The 19,683-nt window shown below is 45.8% G+C and overlaps 1 protein-coding gene across 4 annotated transcripts in view; it reads right to left on the bottom strand.

Annotated features, from left to right (window-relative positions):
- LOC115102299 (signal peptide, CUB and EGF-like domain-containing protein 3) overlaps positions 1-19,683 on the bottom strand; it is a 103,793-nt gene that overhangs the window by 47,737 nt on the left and 36,373 nt on the right. For all 4 annotated transcript variants that reach the window (XM_029622106.2, XM_029622107.2, XM_029622109.2 and 1 more), the window contains exon 4: positions 2,936-3,070. In XM_029622106.2, coding sequence (XP_029477966.1) covers positions 2,936-3,070 — 135 coding nt within the window. The remainder of the gene's footprint in view (positions 1-2,935; positions 3,071-19,683) is intronic.

Below are 19,683 nucleotides of genomic sequence, written 5' to 3'. Positions count from 1 at the left end.
TAGCGCAGTTCATCTCAATGTCAGGATAAGAGACGTATTCAGTGATAATAATATTGTAATTCATGAATTGACATGCTACCCTAACTAAAAGCATGATAATAGTACTTATCAGTCAAGTTGATGGGGCGATTTCACTGCAGCTTTTCATCTACAGGTATTGTCTTCAGAAAGTATTCATACCCCTTGACTTATTCCACATTTTCTTTTGTTACAGCCTGAATTCTAAATGAATAAAACTAAAAAACAATAATCTCACACAATACCACACAATTTCAAAGTGAAAACATGTTTTTAGAAATGTTTACAAATGTATAAAGAATTTAAAACAGAAAGACCTTATTTACATAAGTATTCAAACCCTTTGCTATGAGACTTGAAGCTCAGGCGCATCCTGTTTCCATTGATCATCCTTGAGATATTTCTACAACTTGATTGTATTGAAGTATTGAACATTTAATTCAGAAATATCACATTTACATAAGTGTTCACACCCCTGACTCAATACATGTTAGAGTCACCTTTGGCAAGGATTACAGCTGTGAGTCTTTCTGGGTAAGTCTTTAAGAGCTTTGTACACCTGGATTGTACAATATTTGCACGTTATTCTTTTTTTAATTCTTCAAACTCTGTCAAGTTGGTTATTGATCATTGATAGACAGCCATTTTCAAGACTTGCCATAGATTTCCATGCCGATTTAAGTCAAAACTGTAAGCAATTCCAGTGTATATTTGGCCTTGTGTTTTAGGTTATTGTCCTGCTGAAAGGTGAATGAATCTCCCAGTGTCTGGTGGAAAGCAGGGTGAACTAAGTTTGCCTCTAGGATTTTGCCTGTGCTTAGCTCTATTCCATTTCTTTGTATCCTAAAAAAAACTCCCTAGTCCTTGCCGGTGGCAAGCATACCCATAACATGATGCAGCCAACACCATTGCTTGAAAATATGAAGAGTGGTACTTTTGTAATTTGTTGTATTGGATTTTCCCCAAACATAACACTTTGTATTCAGGACAAAAAGTTAATTTCTTTGCCACATGTTTTGTAGTATTAATGTAGCGCCTTGTTGCAAACAGGATGCATGTTTTGTAATATTTATTCTGTGCAGGCTTCCTTCTTTTCACTCTGTCATTTAGGTTAGTATTGTGAAGTAACTACAATGTCGTTGATCATCCTCAGTTATCTCCTATCACAGCCATTAAACTCCGTAACTGTTTGAAAGTCCCCATTGGGCTCATTGTGACATTCCTGAGCGGTTACCTTCCTCTCCGGCAACTGAGTTAGGAAGGACACCTGTATCTTTGTAGTGACTTGGTGGTATTGATACATCATCGAAAGTGTAATTAATAACTTTACCATGATCAAAGGGATATTCAGTGTCTGTTTTATATATTTTTATCCATCTACAAATAGGTGTCCTTCTTTTGCAAGGAATTCTTTGGATGGCAGGTAGCCTAGTGGTTAGAATGTAGGGTCGGCAGGAAGCCTAGTGGTTAGAGTGTAGGGTCGGCAGGGGTCCTAGTGGTTAGAGCGTTGGACTAATAACCAAAAGGTTGCAAGAACAAATCCCCGAGCTGACAATGTACAAATGTGTCGTTCTGCCCCTGAACAGGCAGTTAACCCACTGTTCCTAGGCTGTCATTGAAAATAAGAATATGTTCTTATTAACTGACTTGCTTAGTTAAATAAAGGTCAAATAAATAAATACAATTGGAAAACATCCCTAGTCTTTGTGGTTGAATCTGTGTTTGAAATGCATAGCTTGACTAAGGGACCTTACAGATAATTGTATGAGTGGGGTAAAGAGATGTCATTCAAAAATCCTGTTGAACACTCACAGAGTGAGTCCATGCAACTTATTCTGTGACTTGTTAAGCAAACTTTTACTACTGAACTTATTTATGATTGCCAAAACAAAGGAGTTGAATAATTATTGACTCAAGACATTTCAGCTCTTCATTTTTAATTCATTTGGAAAAATGTCTAAAAACATAATTCCACTTTGACATTATGGGGTGTTGTGTGTAGACCAGTGACAAATCATCTCAATATAATCCATTTTTAAATTCAGGCTGTAACACAACAACATGGGGAAAAAGTCCAGGGGTGTGAATACTTTCTGAAGGTACTGTATATGTATGGCTCTGAATAGATTGGCTCCATGCCTTCTCTTCTCTGACACATCCATCCCAATTCCAAAGAAAAGCTCCATAAACAAGTGTTGTTCCCGCTTCTGGCTACACGATTCATCTTTATTTATTTAACTCAGGTGTCCTGAGGCCATTCATTCAACTGATGCTTTAAAAAAGCTGCCAGACTCTGCCAGATCAGATCAGTTCAATTTGAAAAGGACTGAAAAGAACAAAAACACAGGCTTCCTTACAGCTCAGGCGTTTTCTAACCACTCATACTTTTACCTTTGCTCACCTTTTTTGCAGGGCAGGCCTGCTAGGGCGGATCCTGCTGTCAAAGACCCGGTTTGATTCCCTATCATATCAGACCAGTCACAGAAGACATACCTGTAGGCCTGCAGTATTGCTACAGTAGGTGTACATCCCAAACGGCACCCTATTCCTTATATAGTGCACTACTTTTGATCAAATCCCTATGGTTGCACTATATAGGGAACATGGTGGCATTTGGGACTCAACTATAGCTTGTAACAAAAGCCTAAACAAAGTTTAATGAAATGCACCATCTGCAGTGTAAATGATACTTCCCCTGAATGGAACCATAATGAGGTCATGACCCCAACAGTTTAAAGTTTCCCTTCAGGTAAGAGAGCAGGACTAATGAGCTCATACTGGTATCCTCTCTGGCACCATAAATCTGGTGCAGTCCTTTTGCTGGAATGTGTGTGTGTGTGTGTGTGTGTGTGTGTGTGTGTGTGTGTGTGTGTGTGTGTGTGTGTGTGTGTGTGTGTGTTGAGGATGCAAGGCTAACCTTTGGGCCTTTGGATGCAGGTGTGCTGGTTGTCGCTCAGGAAGAATCCTTCTCTGCAGCGACACTCGTAGCTGCCCATCATGTTGACACAGATCTGCTGACAGCCACCATTACCCTCCGAACACTCATCCACATCTGTAATGAAACAGGAAAAGAAAACAATCATTACAATCATTGACCGAAATAGGTCCATGAATGAGGAAATAGACCATTAGTGTCAACGGGAATAAGGGATCTTCTTCTGCAGTTACTTTTTTGCACCCAGTCAGATAGATTTTACAGAAGGGAAATATATTGGGGCGGCAGGTAGCCTAGTGGTTAGAGCGTTGGGCCAGTAGCCGACAGGTTGGTGAGTCGAATCCCCGAGCTGACAAGGTAAAAATATGTTGTTCTGCCTCTGAGCAAGGCAGTTAACCCACTGTTCCACCCACTGTTCCAAGACGTGGATGTGGATTATGGCAGCCCCCCCACCTCTCTGATTCAGAAGGGTTGGGTTAAATGCGGAAGTCACATTTCAGTTGAATGCATTCAGTTGTACAACTGACTAAGAGTCCCCCTTAATATGACAGCAACATAACAAAACAGAAGATGGTTGGAAGGGTGGAAGAATACAAGAGTTCATGAACATTTCTGAAATAGTATGAGCCTAATAACAGTCATATCAATGCAATAGAACCAGGGGAGTGGTTTTCAGCAGGGCAGACTGCAGAGGTCACAACACGAGGGGGAGATATGAGATATAGTCAACAGAAGACAGAGGGGCTTGTCTGAAGAGTTGGTGTCTCAGTTAATAGTTATCTGGTGTGGCAGCAGACAGAGCGGAGGGCTCACGGTTTGAAAGCCTCCAACTGTGCGGCACTAAGCCCGAGCAGCACAATCCTCTGGCAACTGTGGTAACCTGATCCACCTGGAACAGAGTACTGTCAATGACGAGCGTCTGTCAGCCCCTCCACTGAAGGAATGCCAGGAGAGGAGGGAGAGGGAGTGGAAGGAGAAGGGGAGAGGGAGGAGGGGGTAATGAAAGGGAGGGAGGAGTGGAGAGGGAGGAGGGGGTAATGAAAGGGAGGGAGGAGTGGAGTGGAGAGGGAGGAGGGGGTAATGAAAGGAAGGGAGGGAGGAGAGCCACTTGAAGACTAGTGAAGTGCAGCACACAGCAGTAGTCTGTACAGAGGTATCTCCTGAGGCTATGCTTTGTCACTGGGCGTAGCACCGTAGACTAATGAGTAGGTACTAACGGTAGGTGCTGACATAGCATTTAATCCCATTGAGACTTCATTGGGCCCCTTACTCTAAAAAGATACGACTAGAGGTGTTCGGTACTCTCTGTCTGAAGCCAACTGAGACTACACCCAATCAGTGTTAGCAGCACAACATCTATTCATTAACAACTTGTTAAAAATGGCAGAGCACATCAGTAACTACATGGGGTATTGGAACATAGAGAAACCAGATGTAAGCGCTTTTGAATGTATAGCATCAAGCCACCATCCTTATGGTGGGAAAAATCCAAACATAGCCCTAAAATGATTTAACGGTATCAAATGAAAAACGTTTGGGGCCATCCATTAATCTTCGAAGACCCTTTAAAAGGATGGTCTGGCACAGTGTCATACAATATTATATACAGTATATTTGTATTGAACCTTTATTTAACCAGGAAGTCTCATTGAGGTCAGAAGACCTCTTTCCCAAGAGAGACCTGTCTACGGGATTAGACGTTAGTAACGTTACCAGTCATCCCAGCATTCCCTATGCGTGACAGTGCCTTGACTCCAGGCCTCCTCCTCCCCTGGAGACCTGTGCTCTGTCCCTGACTACGGACGGAGCTGGAACCCTATCCATCCCCATGCTCAACGCATCAATAGTCTGCTGTATACACAAGGCTTTTTTTAATAAACCGTCATGCGAAACAAATTTTCTGTCTATTTGTCCAGTCTGAGAAGGCCTCTGGATGAAGTTTCCTTTCTGGGGGATACTCAGCTCAGCATAGTTAGAAATTAAACTTCACTCTGTCCTCCTCTCTTTCACACAGACATAGACACACACATATGCACACACACACCTCCAACTCCGGAGTGATCCCTTGAGTGATGTCAGAGTGGAACCTGACTAGACAGAAACCTCTTGGGTAGCTAAGTGGGTTAGTGGCGTGTGACCCTCCTGACCCCAACGACGTGCCAAGTCTAGCCCATCAGCACCACTGCCTGCCTCCTCTCAAAACAATGTAATCATGTCAGTAAGGCCCACTGAGAAAACCTGAGCACTCTCACTGGCCAGGTGACGTGTCTGTCCCTGCATCCTTGAAAAGAGATGAGAAATAAAGTTAGTGTTATAAGGACAGACCGGAAGGCCTGTGAAGGTTGAAGAAGTTGGAGCCGTTTCAGAGTGAAGTGTGCTCCATTTGAGCAGCAGGGCTGCAATCCACCCCAGCCTCAGTGCAGATGCTTTGGCTTTAATTTAACAGTCTTTCTCCACTGTGAAAGAAAGGGAGAGTGGCAGCGGTGACACCTTTCAGCTTAGCTGCAAGGAACCTGCAGCTGCACATTTGCAGATAAACCGTAAAGCCAAACACCAACCTGTTTGACACCCTCTCCCCTAAAATAAGTGGACACACACACACACACACACACACACGCACGCACACACACACACACTCGCACACACACGTGCACGCCCGCACACACACACACACACACACACACACAGAGAGAGAGAGAGAGAGAGAGATGGAGAGAAGTAAACTAATGACACATGCATGAATATACACCAAACAAGCAGTAAGCCACAAAAATCCAATCGGGAATTCTCTTTCCAAACCTCCAGCGCATCAATGAAGGTTTCATTTCTTGATTCCTTCATCCCACCAAATGAGGCGTTGCCTGTCAGTAGATCTCTCCTGCTGCAATAATTGCCTGTGTTGTGTGCTCGGCACGGCTGGCGTCCAGAGCTAATACTTCCAAGCGGAAAGGGATTCTGGCACAGCCAGGAGAAGTGATCATGTTATTTGGACTTGAACGTTTTTTTGAACAAAAATACCTTGAGAGTATGGAGAAAAACACATGTTAATGAAGATAAAAAAGGGCTGCCTCAGTTATGAAACATGACATCTCTCCCTCGATCCCTCGCTTTGCTGTGAGGAGGAGATGGGAAAAAGGGAAGATTCAAATAGAGGGAGATTAAGAGATTGGTTGTGTTTGCAGAGGCCATGTCCGCTGGTTTCTCAGATAGCCTTGACTGTATATATAACATTTGGCCTTGTGCTGAGCTTCGGAGCCCGTGTAAACATGGCGGCTGAGATACAAAAACTCCTCAAACCTTATTCTGGAGACACACTCACGTATTTTTCTAAAAAGGTTCAGATACTCTCGGGACATTTATTGCTGACCCAGCACCAGAGTTTTGAGGGGAAAATAAAAAACAATGAGGATCTCCTCCACAGTGCTGACCAAGAATTATGCTTCCACAGACCCAACAGACAGGCAGGCAGGCAGACAGGCAGACAGACAGGCATGTCTTTGGGATCCAGAGCAGACAGCCCAGAGACATGAAGAGGTGAGACCGAGGCCGGCCATTCGCCCTGTTTGTGCTTTTCATTTACAGGGGTATAAGAAACACACACTCCATAATAAGGCAGCAATAACGGCCAGGCTGAAGGCAGCACACAAACAGCATGCTGTGCTGCCTGAGCTGCCCTGGTAGGTGAGGGAGACATTATGAAGATAAACATCCCGTTGGTTTTGCTGAGCATCGGTAGGTGGGAGGGGGGAGCATAGAGAGCTAGTCCCAAATTAAAACAAGATCCTTTCTTTTTTAAACAGGATTAGGGGATTTCCTCTTTCCTCTCCGTTGCCTCTGGAGTTCAATGACACGGCTCGTTCTTTCCACCCTCTTGACTGAACATTGACCACGGCGCCAGGTTTGAACCGAGCCAAGGCGCTCTGAGAGGAGCCCACAGTGCACACAGACACAGGCCACACGTAAACAAACACGCAGCGCTTATCAAGCACATGTCAGCAGGAGGTTGCACAAGTGAATGTGTTGCCTGAAGCACAAACACACTCTCTGTTCGTCAGGTGGGTGGTTGGGAAACTGAACTAGCTATTAGGCTAGAGATACTTTTTATTGGTTAAACAACGCACTTCCTTAGGTTAAGCCTATGTATAGGTGTTATTAAAGCTGATTTAAACCCTGACTAGCGTGACCACATTACACAAAAACAAACAAAGCCTTTGCTTAGGCTGCATTTTGATTTTAATTCTTAAAAGTCTAACTTGTTGTGTGTGGAAGCATTTAGGTATAAAAATATATATTTTTAATGATTTGATCAAATGTTGAATGTGTTCGTGAGAGTCTACCCTTTCCATAGCGTGGTCATAATAACCGTTTGGATGCTACATACATTGTGATGTGTCTCATGGTTTGACAAACCGCTCAAGCTCTGCCACCTTTCACAGCAGATGCGGAAGTGTGACATAGGCAGATGCGGTGGATTGAGACGAGGGTTGCAAAGGTTGGGAAGTTAAGCCCGGGAATTTGGGGAATTTTGCTTAGATTCATCAAAAAAGTTAACTTATAACAAGTTAACCTTTTTTTGTGGGTTACACATGAGGGAATTCTAGGTCTTGTGACATATTTTGGTTAAATTATCCCCAACTCAATGGAATTGCAACCCTCTGCATGCACAGTGCATTCTTCCATCACATGTACAGCTGATTCTCAAGATCTTGCACACTAATGAGATGCTATTGAGCCCACACTACTACAATGTCTGAGCCAAGGACTACATGCTTTCTGGTAAGTTTTTATTACAATACTGGGTGGGGTGAATATATTTTATATGACATACATGATTTTTTGTTAACTAGTAAATAGAAGCCTACAGCAAAGTGTGTTCAATTATTTTCTAACTTGATAACAATTTCTGCTAGCAATTTTTTGCTACTATTTGGGTTTTAACTTGCTTGACCCTGCTAACTGAGGAGTGTTAATTCACCTGTTTCCATACATGTAAAAACTATCTTAACTATATATTTTTTTAAACCCCTATTTTCTCCCCAATTGGTAGTAGTTACAGTCTTGTCTCATCGCTGCACCTCCCGTACGGACTCGGGAGAGGCAAAGGTCAAGAGCTACGCATCCTCCGAAACACTACCCAACCAAGCTGCACTTCTTGACACAATGCACAGCCAACCCGGAAGCCAGCCACACCAATGTGTCGGAGGAAACACTAGCATGCACTGCACCCAGCCCACCACAGGAGTCACCAGTGCACAATGAGATCTCTGCCAGCCAATTGGGCCAATTGTGCACCGCCCCATGGGCCTCCCGGTCACTGCCAGCCGCGACAGAGCCTGGGCTCGAACCCAGAATCTCTGGTGCGATGCAGTGCCTTAGACCCTTCTCCACCCGGGAGGCCTAACTGCTGAACTATCTTAACTTATCTGTACATAGAATTGTATCCGTTTTTCTTTTACATTTGACATCTTTTACATTTTTTTACTTTTTTTTCTAATCTTTACAGGAATCTTTACAGGAAAATGCCATAGGCACTATCTGATATGTGGAGACATTTCACTGCAGCTAATGTAGAAGGAAAAGCTGTGTACATTTGCAAATACTGTGCCAAATCATATGTGAAGAATGAAACAAAGATGCAGAATCATCTGGCCAAATGCATAAAGTTCCCTCAGTGCTCACAACAAGCAACCTGACAAAAGTCCCTCTACTTCTATTCGAGGTGAAAATGAGGAATCAGACACCTTATAGAGAGTGACAGCTCATGATCCTCTTGGAATCAGATATTTTTTGACTCAATGGAGGAACGTAGTCAGAGAAATGCTGATGAATGTCTTGCTCGAGCTGTGTACGCAACTGGTTCACCTCTGATGCTCACAGGCAATGTGTATTGGAAGAGATTTCTGAAATGTTCTTCGCCCAGCATACACCCCTCCAACCAGACATGCTTTATCTACTAATTTTCTGGATGCAGAGTTCAACAGAGTTCAAGTGAAGGTCAAGCAAATCATAGAGAAAGCAGAATGTATTGCTATCAAGAATGTATTGCTATCATCTCTGATAGGTGGTCGAATGTTCGTGGGCAAGGAAAAATTAACTACATCATCTCCACCCCTCAACCAGTATTCTACAAGAGCACAGACACAAGGAACAACAGACACACCGGTCTCTACATTGCAGATGAGCTGAAGGAAGTCATCAATGACCTTGGACCACAGATGGTATTTGCACTGGTGACAGACAATGCTGTGAACATGAAGGTTGCTTGGTCTAAAGTGGAGGAGTCCTACCCTCACATCACACCCATTGGCTGTGCTGCTCATGTATTTAATTGGCTCCACAAGGACATCATGGCACTGAAAACAATGGATACACTCTACAAGAGAGCCAAGGAAATGGTTAGGTATGTGAAGGGTCATCAAGTTATAGCAGCAATCTACCTCACCAAGCAAAGTGAGAAGAATAAGAGCACCACAGTAAAGCTGCCCAGCAACACCCGTTGGGGTGGTGTTGTCATGTTTGACAGTCTCCTGGAGGGGAAGGAGTCTCTCCAAGAAATGGCCATATCACAGTCTGCTGTTATGGACAGCCCCATCAAGAGGATCCTCCTGGGTGATGTATTTTGGGAGAGAGTGGTAAACAGCCTGAAACTCCTTGAAATCTGTAACAGTAGCCATTGCACGAATTGAGGGAGACAATGCCATCCTGTCTGATGTTCAGACTCTGCTTGCAGATGTCAGAGAAGAAATCCGTACTGCCCTGCCCACTTCACTGTTGCTCCAAGCAGAGAAAACTGCTGTTCTGAAATACATCAAAAAGTGTGAAGACTTCTGCCTGAAGCCCATACACGCCACAGCGTACATGTTGGACCCCAAGTATGCTGGCAAGAGCATCCTGTCTGGTGCAGAGATCAACAAGGCCTATGGTGTCATCACTACCGTGTCTCGCCACCTTGGCCTGGATGAGGGTAAGGTTCTTGGCAGTCTGGGGCAATACACTTCCAACCAATGGCTTTGGGATGGAGATGCAATATGGCAGTCATGCCAACATATCTAATCAGCCACCTGGTGGAAGGGACTTTGTGGATCTGAGGCTCTTTCCCCTGTTTCCTCCATCATCCTCCAAATCCCACCAACATCAGTCGCCTCGGAGCGCAACTGGTCCTTATTTGAGAACATACGCACCAAAGCACGCAACAGGCTGACCAATAAAAGGGTTGAAAAATTGGTGACCATCCGGGCAAATTTGAGTCTTTTTGAGCCTGACAACGAGCCATCCTCAACAAGGTTGGAAAATGACAGTGAAGATGAGCCCTCAGTGTCTGATGTTCAAGAGGTAGACATTGAGGAGGTTCAGGGAGAAGACATGGAAGCCTGAGAGGAAGACAACCAAAGCTTTCGTTTCTAGACTATCATTTTACAGATGTAGGTTGAAAACGTTTTTGGGAGATGCGATGGATCATTGGGGATCATTCAATATTCCCTTTCTTTTGTTGTTCAGTGAAATCATCCCATGTGAAGAGTCAAAGAGTTTAATTAAAGTTCAATTCGTAACTAAATAGTGTTTTTTTTTTCAATTGGAAGGATTTAATCATTTGCAATTATGTCTACTTATGATAAGGTTAAAGGTTTATGTTTCTGTCTCCATATGAGATGGTAAATATATCCAATACAAAAAACATCTACATATAAATGGTATTAATATTAATGTGCATATATTTTCATTAATTCCCGTATATTCCCTAATTCCCACGGAAAGTTTCCACGTCTAAATATTCCCCAAAATATGCAACCCTAATTGAGAGGCATCCAATGCAAAACTAATGGATTTTATTATTATGTTACTTAGCACCTGTGTGTCAATCAACTCTAGGGAGATATTTCAGTGGAACAGCTTGTTGTCATACCAACACGATATAAACAAAGCTAATGCTGCTTTGATAGAAGCCCAGCCTCCAATGATGCACTCGTTGCTCAGGTAACAGTTTTTGGTCAATATACACATAGAGAACCTAAACTTCCACTGTCTCACTCGGTTATTCCATAATAAAAACTTCGCTTTGGTCATACCATATGATATTCCTCTGTTCCTTTAAAACAAGTCAAAGTATTTTAAAAACAAACCCCAGAATGTGTGTTTGGGTGGACAGGCTCGTGCCAAGAAGACAAGAGGCCCTGACGTCTGCAGCCTGACGGCTTGCTGTCTGCTGGATGATTACATCCCTAAAGCCCAATCCCAGGCTTGACTTTCCCCCCAAACCCTACCAGTCGGCTCAGCTGGAATTGTTAATTTCATGGTGGATGGGGACGAACAATCCTGAGGGAGCGAGAGTGTTGATATCCTCTTCAGGAGCCAGCTAATACACGAAACCCAAATCCTCCTCCTCCCTTACAACTCACCACTCCACCCTCCACGCTCCATCTCCCTCCACCCTTCATCTCCTTCCACCCTCCATGCTTCATCTCCCTCCACCCTTCATCTCCCTCCACCCTCCACGCTTCATCTCCCTCCACCCTCCATGCTTCATCTCCCTCCATCCTTCATCTCCCTCCACCCTCCATCTCTCTCCACCCTCCACGCTCCATCTCCCTCCACCCTCCATCTCCCTCCACCCTTCATCTCCCTCGACCCTCCATGCTTCATCTCCCTCCACCCTCCACGCTTCATCTCCCTCCACCCTCCACGCTTCATCTCCCTCCACCCTCCATGCTTCATCTCCCTCCACCCTCCATGCTTCATCTCCCTCCACCCTCCATGCTCCATCTCCCTCCACCCTCCACACTCTATCTCCCTCCACCCTCCACACTCTATCTCCCTCCACGCTCCATATCCCTCCACCCTCCACGCTCCATCTCCCTCCACGCTCCATCTCCCTCCACGCTCCATCTCCCTCCACGCTTCATCTCCCTCCACCCTCCACGCTTCATCTCCCTCCACCCTCCACGCTCCATCTCCCTCCATGCTTCATCTCCCTCCACCCTCCATGCTCCATCTCCCTCCACGCTCCATCTCCCTCCACCCTCCATCTCCCTCCACCCTCCAACTCCCTCCACCCTCCACGCTCCATCTCCCTCCACGCTCCATCTCCCTCCACCCTCCACCTCCCTCCACGCTCCATCTCCCTCCACCCTCCAAGCTCAATCTCCCTCCACCCTCCACCTCCCTCCACCTCCTTCCACGCTCCATCGCCCTCCACGCTTCATCTCCCTCCACCCTCCACGCTCCATCTCCCTCCACGCTCCATCTCCCTCCATGCTTCATCTCCCTCCACCCTCCACCTCCCTCCACGCTTCATCTCCCTCCACCCTCCATCTCCCTCCACCCTCCACCCTCCGTCTCCCTCCACCCTCCATCCTCCACGCTCCATCTCCCTCCACCCTCCACCTCCCTCCACGCTTCATCTCCCTCCACCCTCCACCTCCCTCCACGCTTCATCTCCCTCCACCTCCATCCTCCACGCTCCATCTCCCTCCACGCTTCATCTCCCTCCACCCTCCACGCTCCATCTCCCTCCACCCTCCACCTCCCTCCACGCTTCATCTCCCTCCACCCTCCACCTCCCTCCATGCTTCATCTCCTCCACCCTCCATGCTCCATCTCCCTCCACGCTCCATCTCCCTCCACCTCCCTCCACCCTTCATCTCCCTCCACCCTCCATCTCCCTCCACCCTCCACGCTTCATCTTCCTCCACCCTCCACGCTTCATCTCCCTCCACCTCCCCCATCTCCCTCCACGCTCCATCTCCCTCCACCTCCCTCCACGCCCCATCTCCCTCCACCCTCCACGCTCCATCTCCCTCCACCCCCCCATCTCCCTCCACCCTCCATCTCCATCTCCCTCCACGCTCCATCTCCCTCCACCCCCCATCTCCCTCCACCCTCCACGCTCCATCTCCCCTACCTGGACTCTGGAAAGCCGCTCTGCCGAAACCCAATTTGTGCGTGTCACAACAGCAAAGTGATTGCACTCTGGGGAGAGGAGGGTATCTGACCAGAGTACTCTGGGCATCTACATCTGCAATGGAGAGATGGTGGAGGGGAGGGTGATTACTAAACTGACAGAGAACCTGGGATTTGTGATTTCCCCTGGATCAAACCAGAGGAGTGATGGCCTTCACTTTACCAGAGCATCATCATCTGGGCTCCCTCTCAAACAGCTAACATATTTACACACAAAGGGGAACAGTGAGGTTAAAGTCATCTCCTCATGTCCAGGAGATAATCAAATCCGATCTGTTGAGATTGAGTCAAGAGAGGGGTGGTGATGGAGGAGGGGGTGGGGTTAAAAGTGTTGCATTAAAGGGTGCTTGCTTCAAAGAATGAGGATGTAGCGAATCAACGTGAGGCACTCTGGTGATTGCACTTTAACAACAGCCCCCTGGTCAATAATACATCAGGTATACAGGCTCAACCAAGCGATCGCTCAAAGCTGTCACACTAGATTGGGGAGAAAACAAAGTTTTTCCACTCAGTCAGATGGGCCGTTGCCATGGGATTATAACATAAGAGAATAAGGAAATAACATACAACTTTGGTATGAGGTTGAACAGTGAATACTATGACTAAAATTCATGCTCTCCACTGACAGAAATGTGCAATAGTATGATGTGAAGCATTATGCAAAGCCTTCACAAACAGAGTGTTTAAGAAATAAATGTTACCACAGAAATAGCTATTGATCTTGTTGCTGAGATTATAATTTCAGTGAACTGCTCCTACAACTGACAGGATGATACCAGAGAGAGAGAGAGAGACAAAAACAAAGACAGAGAGAGAGAGAGAGAGACAGACAGACACACAGAGAGAGAGAGAGAGACAGAGACAGAGACAGAGAGAGACAGAGACAGAGACGACAGAGAGAGAGAGAGACAGACAGACAGAGACAGAGACAGTTCAGAGAGAGAGAGAGACAGAGAGAGAGAGACAGTTCAGAGAGAGAGAGAGACAGGGAGAGAGAGAGAGAGAGAGAGAGAGAGAGAGAGAGAGAGACGGAGACAGTTGAGAGAGAGAGAGAAAGAGGGAGATAGAGAGAAAGAGAGAGAGAGAGACAGAGAGAGAGAGATAGAGAGAAAGAGAGAGACAGACAGAGACAGAGACAGAGAGAGAGAGAGAGATAGAGAGAAAGAGAGAGAGAGAGAGACAGAGAGAGATAGAGAGAAAGAGAGAGACAGAGACAGAGACAGAGAGAGAGAGAGAGAGAGAGAGAGAGACAGAGAGAGAGACAGTTCAGAGAGAGAGAGAGAGAGAGAGAGAGAGAGAGAGAGAGAGAGAGAGAGACAGAGACAGTTGAGAGAGAGAGAGAAAGAGGGAGATAGAGAGAAAGAGAGAGAGAGAGACAGAGAGAGAGAGATAGAGAGAAAGAGAGAGACAGACAGAGACAGAGACAGAGAGAGAGAGAGACAGAGAGAGATAGAGAGAGACAGAGACAGAGACAGAGACAGAGAGAGAGAGAGAGAGAGAGAGAGAGAGAGAGAGAGAGAGAGAGAGAGAGAGAGAGAAGGGATGTCGATGAATAAGTAAACATAATGCGATGATGATAACAGCTGGACAGCTGGAGAGGACAGGACCTGAATCATTACAACACACACTGCTCTGGAGACATTGCTGCCTTCCACACATCCATCCGTGGCGTGTTTCTGTTTATCTGTGGGCTGTCAGGCTCTGTGGTGGTGGTAGGGTAGAAGCAGGGGCGGCCATGTTTTGGCAATGCTTTTTCCATTCAGAGAACACAGACAGACAGGGCATCTGTGTTTTATTTGTCTATGTCCATTCTTCTGTGCTGTGTCTCTCTTTGACCTGGCCATGCTTGACATAATATCAGTAATGTGATCCCCTATAATGTTTTTCTGCCGAGGGCAAAGGTTAGTAAAGATGTGATTTGTGGTTTGCTAGCTATAAATCCATCAGGGTGTATTTTCACAGATGTTAATGATATTTGGCACCACATAGCCCTACTTGAGTGATTCCAATGGACCATACATTACCAATGATAAGAAGGAATTTAGGTTTCTAGAGGTCCTAAAAGAAAACACATAGCTCATAAATGTAGGGACATTTGTACCTTAGTGGGGAATAATGGACATCACACATCTATTAATCGCTAAAGGCTCCTTTTTTAAGAGCCTAAAAATCCCTTCTGTCCCAAACACTATTGTGAACTAGGTGTGGTAAGGTCTTCAAAACAAAAGCCATTTCACTCATAAAGAATATAATAACATTGTTTCCACTTCACTACTTCACTGCAGTGTGCCTCGTCGTAGAGATCTCGAGACATCAGTGACTACAGAGCGCACCATGAGGTAAATTATACAGCGACCCATAGCGATGTCTTACTCCACATGCACAGATTCACTGCGCTGTGACATCACATTGCTTCCACCTGAATTCCTGACTTCCTGATGTCTTTGTGAGGTGTGTAGGGCATTCAGGGGAGACAAGGGAGGCCACAGAAACCTGAGCAGCCCAGTGAGGCTACGGTCGACTGCATGCTCTGCCGCCTGCCGCCTGCCGCCCAACATCATTAACCACTGCTAGAGCGGCCAATTACCAGGACTCATGTGGTGCGGGCAGGTCGGCGGGGGCCAGGAGAGTGCCTCGTTAGCGACTCACAACTGACTAGGTATCCCACTTTCCCCTTTCCCTGTCTAACCCAACCCGGACCTTGGCCTGACTAGCAGACACAGCACCCCCTGCTGGCTAGGGCCAGGGCCGTGTGAGAAAGGGCAACAGGAGAGGAGAGTAGCGACCCGGGCCGTGTGAGAGAGGAATGAGGGAGTCAAAGCCACCCAAGCAGGTGGATCATCAACCTCATGTCTTATACAAACTTATTTTCAGTGGGTAAGGGCGAAAGGGTCTTGGCCCTGTGTGAACTTCGGAGGATTTGGATCAGGTGGTTCTAGGAGTGAGTGACTCACTGATTACAGTGATACTGTCCAGGTGTCAGTCTGCTCTCCAACCCACTAGTCAGAGCCTCTATTAGGTCTGAGCTCCTCTGAGCTCCATCTGCACAGCCACTCCAGTTACAGGCCAATAGAACTAATCTTATCGAATGGGGCCAAAGGCACTTAAACCTTTAGGTAGTTAAGGGGGAACATGAAACCCCCACAATGCCTCTTCCTCTCATGTTTCCGTGGTAAGAATTAATCACTTAGAATTCCAGAGCGGGGATGTATAAAACAGTTTTCTTCCCAAATCTTCCCAACTCTCATCAAGTCCACAAAGCCAGGCAGGGTAACTGCTAGGAAAGAATAGGCGACGCTCAAAAGATAGAAACCTTTTCAACACCAATTAGTTAATGCTTTACCTACTCTAAAGATTTTTAGCAAAACAGTTTATCGCTAAATATGTATGTTTTATGTATGTTCTGGTTAAACATTGAACGTGTGCAACAAAAAATAAAAATATGTTTAATTGCGTGTGTTATTGTATTGCCTCTAATGGAGGTAAAATGATGAAATGATACAGTGAGGATTCGTCCACATGTTATTCACAATGATTGGGGGACAAGCTACAGCATATTACCAGTAAAACCATGTGTAATGTGGGCAGGTAGCTTAGCGGTTTGAGTGTTTGGCCAGCAACCAAAAGGTCGCTGGTTCGAATACCCGAGCTGACAAGGTGAAAAATCTGTGGATGTGTACTTGTGCAAGGCACCTAACCCTAATTTGCTCCAGGGATGCTCTTCTACTATGGCGACCCTGTAAAACAACATATTTCACTGCACCTACCTGGTGTATGTGACCATAAAACATCTATTCAATTAGCTACAGCACATTACCAATAAAACCATGTGTAATGCAGAAATACAAGGACAAGCTTTTGCCACATTTTGTCGTGTTTTCGCCTGATTTTCAAATGGATTGATATTTTGTGTCATTGGCCTACACGCAATACCACATAAATTCAGTAGTAAAAGTTTGCTTAACAAGTCACAGAATAAGTTGCGTGGACTTACTCTGTGTGCAATAATAGTGTTTAACAGGATTTTTGATAGACTATCTCGTCTCTGTAAGGTCCTCCAGTCAAGCAGTGAATTTCAAACACAGATCCTACAACAAAGACCAGGGAGGTTTTCCAATGCCTCGCAAAGAAGGGCACCTTTTAACATACTTTTTGCAATAAGGCCCTAAGGTCAAACTGCAAAAAATTAGCAAAGAAATGAACTTCATGTTCTGAATAAAAAGCATTATATTTGGGGAAGATCCAACACAACACATCACTGAGTACCACTCTTCATATTTTCAAGCATGGTGGTGACTGCATCATGTTATGGGTATGCTTGTCACTGGCAAAAACTAGGGAGTTTTTTCTTTGGATAAAAAGTGGCCTAGTTACAGTTTTGACTTAAAACCGTCTTGAAAATCTATGGCAAGACCTGAACATGTCTGTCTAGCAATGATCAACAACCAACTTGACAGAGCTTGAAGATTTTTTTCAAGAATAACGTGCAAATAGTGTACAATCCAGGAGTGCAACGCTCTTAGAGACTTACCCAGAAAAACTCACAGCTGTAATCACGGCCCAGGTGATTCTAACACGTATCAACTCACTGGTGTGAATACTTAAATGAGGCATTTCTGTATTTAATTTTCAATACATTCACAAAGAATCCCCTCCCAAAAAATCACTTTGTCATTATGGGGTATTTTGTGTAGATCAGTGAGAGTGAAAAATGCATTTAATCCATTTAGAAATCAGGCTGTAACAAAAGACAATGTGGGATAAGTCAAGGGGTAGGAATACTTTCTGAAGACACTGTATATCTAAGGGATTGATGGAAGCCTGAAAAGGCAGCAGGCCCATAACCACAGATACTCCAGTTACACACCTGCATGCAAGGCAAGAGCTCATCCACAGCATAGCAACTGATCCACACACAAATAAATGGGCTCTGCTAAATGACTTGGAAAATAACCCTGTTTCAGACTATGCATGTTGTGCACGCTTGTGTGTGTGTGTGTGTGTGTGTGTGTGTGTGTGTGTGTGTGTGTGTGTGTGTGTGTGTGTGTGTGTGTGTGTGTGTGTGTGTGTGTGTGTGTGTGTGTGTGTGTGTGTCAGGGAAGAGAGAGCGAGAGAGAGAGAGAGAATCTGGTGTAACAAAGCGAGGCAGACAACGGCCCCCTCAAGCCTGTACATGTTTATCAGTCTACGGAGGCACTTTGCTACTTTTAGTTCTGTAAGGGCATGAGAAATAGATATGAGTCGTTGTTGACTGCCCATGGCATGTTTACTGTGTTGTTAAGTAAAATTGTAGTTGATCTACTGTTCATGTTAGCGGGTCAGAAAGAACAGAGTGGTTTAATTCACCACCAACACATCACTCTATCCTATCACCAATGAGCATTTTGTAAACAGACGATAATACCTAAAGAGACAGTACAGGACTCACAGACAGAAGAGAGAGAGAGAGACATCTGTCAACCCATAACCTGTCTATGAAATATGAGTAGTTATATCATATCACCCTTGATATTCTCATTCATGGTCAACACGCAGCAGCAAACAACATCAAAGGTTCACATGTTTGATGATGTTCAAATAAAATGTTTCTGTCTGAGGAGAAGCCAGGTTCGACTTGAGGTTTTGGAGCAGGGCGAGAGAGACTGTGGGAGAGAGGGGAGAAGGGAGAGAGGGGGAGAAGGGAGAGAGGGGAGAAGGGAGAGAGGGGGAGAAGGGAGAGAGGGGAGAAGGAGAGAGGGGAGAAGGGAGAGAGGGGGAGAAGGGAGAGAGGGGAGAAGGGAGAGGGGGAGAAGGGAGAGAGGGGAGAAGGGAGAGAGGGGAGAGGGGAGAAGGGAGAAGGGAGAGAGGGGGAGAAGGGAGAGAGGGGCGAATGGAGAGAGGGGGAGAAGTGAGAGAGGGGAGAGAGGGGGAGAAGGGAGAGAGGGGAGAAGGGAGAGAGGGGAGAGAGGGGAGGATGGAGAGAGGGGGAGAAGGGAAAGAGGGGGAGAAAGGAGAGAGGGGAGAAGGGAGAGAGGGGCAGAAGGGAGAGAGAGGGGGAGAAGGGAGAAGAGACAGGTGAGAAGGGAGAGAGGGCAGAGGGGAGAGGGGAGAGAGGGGAGAAGGGAGAGAGGGGAGAGGGGAGAGAGGGGAGAGGGGAGAGAGAGGAGAAGGGAGAGAGGGGGAGAAGGGAGAGAGGGGAGAGAGGGGAGAAGGGAGAGAGGGGGAGAAGGGAGAGAGGGAGAGGGGAGAGAGGGGAGAAGGGAGAGAGGGGGACAAGGGAGAGGAGACAGGTGAGAAGGGAGAAAGGGGATAAGGGAGAGGAGAGAGGTGAGAGGGTGGCTATGCTAAGCAGCAGAGCAGAATTACTTTCCCTTAATTTTGTAGCCTTTTAAGTTGAATGTGTGCTCCAAGGGGCTAATATGAATGGCACCCTGGTGTAATATTAAACCATGAGAAACTATGGTCCACTGACAGCTCACTCAGAGCCCTGAACCCAAGGTCAAGCTCTTCATCAATTTACTCTTTTGACCCAGACTTGTTGAAAAAAAGGGGGGCTTTTTTTGCATGTGGAAAACAGAAGGCGTGAGAGTTTCATCCTGCTATGTGGGACCAGGAAACGTCTGCCAGAAGTGAACTACAGTAGTAGTCTAAACATAACACATTAGCCCTGATAAATAAATGATCCCTCCCCCAAAAGCCCTTTTCTGAAGTATGATAGACATCCAGTCTGGAAGATGAATTAATGCAACATCATGAATTATGTCAAGTTCAATGTTTAGGACTTGCACATGTGC

The sequence above is a fragment of the Oncorhynchus nerka genome, linkage group LG20 (genome assembly GCF_034236695.1).
Source record: "Oncorhynchus nerka isolate Pitt River linkage group LG20, Oner_Uvic_2.0, whole genome shotgun sequence".
NCBI classification, from domain to species: domain Eukaryota; kingdom Metazoa; phylum Chordata; class Actinopteri; order Salmoniformes; family Salmonidae; genus Oncorhynchus; species Oncorhynchus nerka.
Note: the sequence above shows the minus strand (reverse complement) of the source record. Positions and strands in the feature narration are given on the sequence as shown.